The sequence below is a fragment of the Mirounga leonina genome, unplaced genomic scaffold (genome assembly GCF_011800145.1).
Source record: "Mirounga leonina isolate KUSES-001 unplaced genomic scaffold, KU_Mleo_1.0 Mir_172, whole genome shotgun sequence".
Taxonomy (NCBI): domain Eukaryota; kingdom Metazoa; phylum Chordata; class Mammalia; order Carnivora; family Phocidae; genus Mirounga; species Mirounga leonina.
This window is the reverse complement of record NW_023270442.1, coordinates 16658805-16666827: the sequence shown is the minus strand read 5'-3', so window position 1 is coordinate 16666827 and position 8023 is coordinate 16658805. Positions and strand designations below refer to the sequence as shown.

Genomic DNA, 8023 nt, shown 5'->3' with positions numbered 1-8023 from the left:
TCGGGCGCCGCGCGGGCCAGCGCCAGCCGCGCCCCGTCCCGGGCGGCCTGGCGGGCGGCCTTGGCCGGGCCCAGCGCGGGGTCCTCGCGGTAGTGGCCGCAGCTCGGGAAGCTCGGCGGCGGCGGCGGCGGTGGCGGCGGCGGCGGCGCGGTGTCCTCGCCGAACCTGCGCGCGGCGGCGGCGGGCGCTGCGGGGACAGGCGACACGTTAGACGCCCGCGCGGGGGAGGAAGGGGAGCAGCCCAAAGCAGCACCAACCCGGCGGGTCCGGGCGCGGCCACCACCCCCCCTCGGCCACCCGCGCCGCGCGCGCCGCCCACGCAGCCGCCTGGGCCCCTTGCCCTGCGCGCCCAGGTCCGCGCCGTCGGTGGCAAGCTGCAGCCTGCAGCCCGCGGCGCTCTGGCGGCCGCGTTAAGGAGCGGAGAGCAGCAGGTGCAGTTCCCGGAAGCCGTCGCTCCGTGGGACGCCGCCCATCCAACGGGTTCCTTCCGTGTCCAGTCAGTACCCTTACATGACGGAGGTGCCTGGTTCGTTGTTTCTGCCGCCCAGGCGGCACCCCTCACTGCCCGGGCCACATTCCAGTGCGCAAGAGCCGCACGTGCCTACTGGCTGCCGTACTGGGCGGCGTTGGTCTAGAGGCTTCCACCGCCTGACGGGTCAGGTGGCCCCAGTCAACCCTGTTTCTTTTCTTGTTTTCTTTCGCTTAGTGGGGAGGGTGGGGTGGTAATCCCGCCCGCTCCTTTTCGTGCCGTCATAACTAAAGTTATGGCCACCCTCACCAATCAGGTGCCTGCAATCAGTTAGCGCCCTATGGTTTTTTTGTTTTGTTTTTTATTTTACCTTAAGACAACCTTTGTCTTCCTTTAATATCAAAAAAGACTACGAAGTAGATCACAAATTGCCCCCAGATTAGCACCTTTGGTCCATTTTTACCAAGTGTATGACAAATGAACTCCTTATTAATCCCCCTTTCACTTCCAAAATAGCAATTTAAAAAAATATATAATACTGTGTGTGAGTTATATCACTGGCCAGCATCCACACGCTGAGAAAAAGAATTCTTTCAGGTCAATCTCAAGTGAATAATATTTTCAGCTGTTATCAAAATGCTTAGCTTTGTCTTTCTTGTCGTCCGGGGAAATCCCTTCCTTGGTTCTCTGAGTGATCCAGTAGCTGATGGTTCTCTCTCCAAATCTGAGAAACTGGTGGCATAAGGACTGGCCCAGGCCAGAAGGCAGGGCTGCACTGCCCTAGTCACTGGCGTGTTCTTTTCTAAGCTGGCTACTTTTGAAAAGCATGTCCTAGTAATCTCCAACACGGCTAGCTTTCTCCCACAGTCTATCCCTCTTCTCAGGTTGAGAGACGAAATGGGTCTCCGCCTTGTAAAGACAGAGTCTGAGCAAGAGACTCCCCAAGCAGCCCGAGGAGGAACAGAGCCTTAACTGCCTCCAGAGAGGGAAAGTAGAGTGGGGAAGGAGGGGGCCCCGGAGAGCTCTCCTCTTTAGGCAGGTGCTTCTTTTCTGAGCATGTAACATTTACCCTGAATGTAGTAGCCCTTGCAGGAAATTCGCACCATCTTGGGCTACCCTCTGAGCAGTAGTTAGTTCTGCGCGAAACAGGAATATACCTTTCGCAGCTACCCCTCAACCCCCACCTACCCTCTGCCTGGGGGTTGGTCCAGGGAGCAAACGGGAGTCTGCCGGGCCTGGGGAAGCTGGTGGCACATCCACGGAGGACATTTGCTTGTCTGCCACAAGGAAGAGCTGGGGTAGGGGCCATTCCTGTCTCTCTCTTGTTGAACCAGCAGTGCTGGGCAGGCACCTACTGTGTGCCAAGCCCTGGGGTAGTAGGCATATTGTATGGGTTATGATCCCATTTTACAGATGGAGAAACTGAGTCGTGTTTATGTTGTTTGCCCTGGGTTGGTGAGTGACATTTCTGTGTTTGGGCTCATGAATTTCTGCCACTGTTTTCCACACTTTGAAAACTGGCGTGGGGAGAAAACCAACAGCGTCCCATATTCATTTTTGGGTGGAGTGGAAAACTAATCTTGTAAAAGAAATGCGGCTGGAGCATTCTCAGTACCTGGGAGCTGGGTTTGAAAATCACTTTGTCTCTCTCTTGGGGAGCAAACGAGGTCAGGGTTTCTGTGGAGGGTGGCTGAACCCCCCCCCCGGGTTCCTCTGCCCTCTATCCTGTCACCGGCACCACGAGAGGTACACGGACTCGGTCACCCTGCTCGTCTCCCTCTTGCGAAGCCGCTTCCCATCAAGAGCAGGAAAGCACAGGAATTCCTACTTACAAGCAGGAAAAGGAAAAGTTGGCCCAAAGTGTGAGGATCAGTTTTCCATCTGCCACCCACCGCCACCACCGCTGCTGTTCACAGTCCTGCCCCCTCCCCTCGTGCGAACATGACCCACCTTCATAGTTTGGCACGAGGCCGTGCCGAGCAGCGTTCACCGGTGGCTCGGAGAGGTTTTTAGCTGGAGACGGGCTGCTAGGCACTAGGGGGTTGGCGTAATGCCACTGGCATTCACCACTGGCTGGCAGGGTGCTCAGGAACAAGCGTGCCACCTCACACGGGGATCCTTGGGGCTGCCCGAATTTGGCCGGCAACACTGGCTTTTTGCTGCTGAAGACGTGAGAGTCCAGAGGGAAGTGTCCATAATGGTAGGAGAAGGGCAGGCTGTAGGACGGGGCGTACAAAAGGTCGCTGCTTTCTGAATGGAGCTGCTGTTCTGGGGGCGCCAGGGCGTTCGCCGGGGGGCTGGCTCTCCAGTTTGCCAGCTGGCTGCATTCCAGTTTGTCCATTTGGAACGAGCTGTATTGCTGTTTGGCAAAGAAGATGGATGAAGGGGCCAGTGAGAAGCTGCCCTCCGGCCTCACCAGACCCCACCCTCTAGGTTTCAACCGCGTCCCTGGGCTGGGCCTACCCTGGCCACTGCCGTGAGGTCCCAGTGGGGACAGGTGCACAGCAAACAGTACCACAGTGACCCTCCCCCTGCGTGGAACGAGCTCTCCCCAGCCCAAGCTGACCACATACCAGATACACATAGGCACTTTCTCTTTCTGAGACGTTACAAACTTTTTTTTTAAAGGAAGGTTTTCATTAAAAAACAAATGCTATGGAGGGGCGCCTGGGTGGCTCAGTCAGTTAAGCGGCTGCCTTCGGCTCAGGTCATGATCCCAGGGTCCTGGGATCGAGCCCCGCGTCGGGCTCCCTGCTCCGCGGAAGCCTGCTTCTCCCTCTGCCACTCCCCCTGCTTGTGTTCCCTCTCTCGCTGTGTCTCTCTCTGTCAAATAAATAAAATCTTTAAAAAATAAAAATAAATAAATAAAAAACAAATGCTATGGAAACACGATGCACTGTGCTCTAAGCCACATTAACGTGGATTCCAGCAACATGAGGTGCCTTCCTAATGCAGTCTTTTGTCCTAGACCCGACGAGTCCTCCCACACGTTAGCTTTGCGTGCCTCCAGGCTGTGTCTCTGCTGTGTGTGGGGGACATCCCCAGGGGACTCGGCCGCACCGCACAGGGAAACTTCTGGGCCGGGAGACCCGCTCTGCAGTCAGAGGCTCAGCATTCCCAGACGGGCTGGGGGTCCTGAGCAGCCCCCCGGGCCAGGTTTCTGCTGCACCCTGCCCCAGCAGGTCCCGCGTGTTACCTGTAGGGGGTAAGGGTTTGTTCTCAGCTTTGTCTTCATCTTCGTATTTTTGGGTTTAGCTAATTTCCTAGTTTCTTGTGAGGTAGACAAGGCAGTCCTCCAGGAGTCCTGGCACTTGGACGTAGACACCTGGTCCAGGGACAACTGCAGTTCCTTGTATTCGATATCCCTGAGAAGCAAGGGCAGGACAAATCATGTCCAGCAGGCTGCCCTGGAAGAGCGGCTTCCCTGGCCCGCACCCCCGAGCGAGCGCATTCACAGAACTCCAGCACAGCGGCTCACTGAGGTTGGATGGGACAGGACTTGAGCAGAGGGCAGGCCACCCTCATGATAAAAGCCCCCCCCCCCCACACCCCCAAAGGCTTGGGCAATGCTGAGTGAGGTCAGTGTTATCCAGCAGGAATAGCGGGCGGGGGGGGGGGGGACGGTCACTGTAGCTCTCTCGCATCCTGTAGCTCCCAAACACGTTTCCCTGGGACACCATGGGCCACGAGGAAGTGTGTCAGGGCAAAAGGAAAGGGCAGAAGCATTACTTATCAGTTTGGGTATCTGGGACTCAGCTGCTTCTTTAGTTAGCACCCAGGGGGGCGTGAGTGGGGGACCGTCAAGGGTCCGGGAGCCTGGCTGCCAGCCTAGCGCATTTCCACAACAGGCGCCGGTTTCTGCCCTAAAGAACTAACTCAGCATGGTTGTGTTCATGGTTGGAGGGGGGCGAGGAAGCTGCCCAAAGTACCAGCCCACACCTGTCTGCTTAGGAAGAATCATTAAGGGGCTAAAATGCTTTCTTCCCTACAGTTTTGCTAAAATCACACTCTAGTTCTAAAAAAAACAAAACCGAACCAAGAAACCAGGGACCTGGCAATCATTCTGTGAAAGAACTGAGAGCCTAAATCCTTACTGCCTTAGAGCACACTTGAGGACCTTGTTCAGGGTGGGGCTGGGGGGCTGCAAGGGTATCAAGTTCAGGGCCAGAGCTGGGTGCAGGTGATTTCACATACAGTAGCCATGGTGGGTCCACAGTAATATATGGTCCCAGGGAGACTCATGTCCTCTTGTGCCTAATGGTCTTAAAAGTATTTGCAACTGAACTTGACCTTCTGGGATTCTAAAGGGGCCATTCATCATCATCTGCAACGGGCTATACAGAAAGACAGGGAAAAAATGCGAGATATCTCCTGTCCCGCACGGCAGGAGCATGCAAGATGACCCTGATGTTTGTGGGCACAAAGAGCGTAAATTTATATTCCTGATGTACAGCCTATGCAAGATGGAGGGAGAGGACATCTCCCACCTGTCCCTGCCCCCCCACCCCCACCCCTCAGCTGGTCTCTGTGATCTGATCTTCAGCTGTACCTGGGGCAGGGCTCCCTTTCTGGTGTTCCCCCCCCACTGCCTAGCATCTGGCTCTCTGTGCTGAGTACAGAAATAGTTTGTACCTTCCCAAACGAACAGATTGTTCAAATAAAAACAACAGGAGACAAATGAACAGTTTCGGAAAGAGAGAGAGAGAGGTAGAGATGGTGCTTGTGGGAGCGGGCTGATGAGGGACAGGGGAGGAGGAGAGAGCAAGGAAACAAATACGTCTGACTTACGTGAGGACATAATTGACACTCACGATGCAGTGTGGCCGGGACGAGCGGCTGTTGTGCACGACAGTGGCGTAGCTCTGCACCCACACCCAGCCACCCAGCTTGGACAGCAGCCGGTAGTACTTGGTGGTGACCTGGCCCTTCACCAGCACTGCAAGCACAAGGTGACATGAATCCCGAGGGACAATTAGGCCCTGCTTTGGGGACACTGCCCCCATGGATAACCTGCAGCCCCGGTTCTGGACCTTTTTGGGGTCAAGGACACCTCTGAGAACTTGACAAAGGAATGGGCTTTCTCCACGGGAAGGTGCATGCTTGCACGCGCACACACACACGCACATGCAAGATTTTTGCCTACAATTTCAAGGGGTCCGAGGAGCAATCTCTCCCCTCCCCTGTCAAATTTAATAGGCACTGATTTCATTGGGAAAAACAATTAGTCCCCGTACAACATTTGCACCTGGCAGAGTGATAAAATTGGCTCTGCTTTTCAGTTTCCCAAATGCCACGATTATGTTATAATCCCCCAAACCCTTAATCCCCAAAACCCTTAATAGGCACCAGGGGGAGGGGGTGATGTAGTTATTTAAACAAAATAATAAGTACATTCAACCAAGTGTCAAATTGTTGATATTTGCTGCTCTCCAGAACATGTGTGTATTCACAGTGAGACTGCTATTCTGTTGCCTTTTATATTTTCTTTCCATTAGCCCCACTTTTCCTCTGGCCTGTCAATTTCCTGTGTTGCATATGTAGGAAAGAACTCTCTTGGCTAGTTTCTGAACACTGGGCAGATGGGGCCATCTTCCATGCATGGGTGCAAACTCCTGAGTGCTGAGCCACGCTCACTTCCAAAGCCTCTGTACTGATTTCCCTCAGGGCCTGGAGGGCACAGGCTGGAGGGGAAAGGAAGTGCCAGAAGCTTTGGGTGGGCAGTGGAGAGGAGGAAGTCCCAGTTAGTCTTCTGCACGGAGGGGGAGGCCAGTACAAATCTAAAAGGCATCCCTTGATGCCCAGGTCATGGCTATCGGGCATTCCTGCTTTTCAAAGCAGGGCTGGGCCCAGGGCTCTAACTAGCAGCCACCTGAGCAGAGATTTCGGGAGGTGGCCAAATTCTGTGCCTGCACTAGTTGGCACTGAAGGAGCCCCCTGGGGGCCCTCATCTTGTGCCACTAGGCAGAGCCCCCTCACCATCTGCCCAAACCTTCCTGGGGCTCTCCACTGCTTTTGTGGCTTCTTTTTGTATTAAGGGTGCTTCTTTATCATCCACTTTAACACCTGCAGTAAAATATTCCGGTGCAGAAGAAAAATTACTGCAAATATGATAGTCAAAGAGCTACTAACCTTAATATAGAAAGAATTCATACAGATCAATGAAAACAGTAAGACCCTAAAAGTTATATGAGAAAAGGACCTGAACAAACAATTCATCAAAGAATATAAATGATAAACAAATGTTCAATGTATTTGCTTAACTCAAAGCTAGATACCATCCATTAAATCAGCAGACATATAAAAAGAAAAAAAATATTGTATGGTTCCATTTATGTGAACTGTCCAGAATAGGTACATTTATAGAGACCAAAAGCAGATTAGTGGTTGACAGAAGCTGGGGATGAGGAGGACCAGGAGTGACTGCTGATGGGTACCAGGGTTCTTCTTGGGATGAAGAAAATGTTCTGGAATTCAGTAAAGGTGATAGTTACACGACATTGTAAATATACTGACAACCTCTGAAAATGGTTAAAATGGTGAGTTTTAGACTATGTGGATTGTATCTCAAAGAAAATAATGAAAAGACAACACGTGATGTCAACTAATCTATTGTGGGCGGCATTCTCACATGTTGATAGAAGCATGGGTTGGTACGGTCCTTCTGGGAAGCAGTTTGACGGCTCATATGCATTGACACACTGACTTCACTTCCAATAACTAATCCTATTATAAGCAGTCCTGCTTATAATTCTGGAGAAAAAGGAGGGGGAGACCTGACTGCCCAAGAATTAGGGAAGATGGTAAATAAATTTTGGAGTACTATGCAGCTATTGGAATAATGATTAATGAGAATTTGTAATATAATGGGGAATCTGTATGGTATAATGATAAATGAAAAAAAGACACATTCAAGACCACAGAAATACAAAGATCATATGAGACTGCTATGAACAATTACATGCCAACAAATTGAACAACTTAGAAGAAATGGATAATTTGCTGGAAACATAAAACCTATGAAGACTGAATGATGAAGAAACAGAAACTCTGAACAGGACTGAAGGGATTGTAAGGGGATTGAATCAGTGATCCAAACCTCCCAACAAACAGAAGTCCAGGACCAGATGGCTTCACTGGTGAATTCACCAAATGCTTAAAGAAGAATTAATACCAATCCTTTTCAAACTCTTCAGGAAATCAGAGGAGGAGGGAACACTTCCAAACACATTTATGAGGCCAGCATATCCCTGATACCAAAACCAGACAAGGATACCACAAAAAAGGGGGAAATTATAGGCCAATATCTCTGATGAACATAGATGCAAAATCTTCAACAAAATACTAACAAACTGAATTCAATACATTAAAATGATCACACACCAAGATCAAATGGGATTTACTTCCAGGATGCAAGATGGTTCAATATCTGCAATCAATCGATAGGATACACCACATTAACAAGGTGAAGGATAAAAATAGATACAGAAAAAGCATTTGACAAAATTCAACACCCATTTATGATTAAAAAAAAACACCTCTCAAAGTGGCAATATA

The 8023-nt window shown here is 51.3% G+C and overlaps 1 protein-coding gene across 1 annotated transcript in view; it reads right to left on the bottom strand.

Annotated features, from left to right (window-relative positions):
• Positions 1–2150: 2150 nt before the first annotated feature.
• SIM2 (SIM bHLH transcription factor 2) overlaps positions 2151–8023 on the bottom strand; it is a 46689-nt gene continuing 40816 nt past the window's right edge. The window contains exons 8-10 of the mRNA XM_035017672.1: positions 5258–5405; positions 3666–3834; positions 2151–2828 (exon numbers count right to left, since the gene is read on the bottom strand). Coding sequence (XP_034873563.1) covers positions 2298–2828; positions 3666–3834; positions 5258–5405 — 848 coding nt within the window. The 3' untranslated portion in view covers positions 2151–2297. The remainder of the gene's footprint in view (positions 2829–3665; positions 3835–5257; positions 5406–8023) is intronic.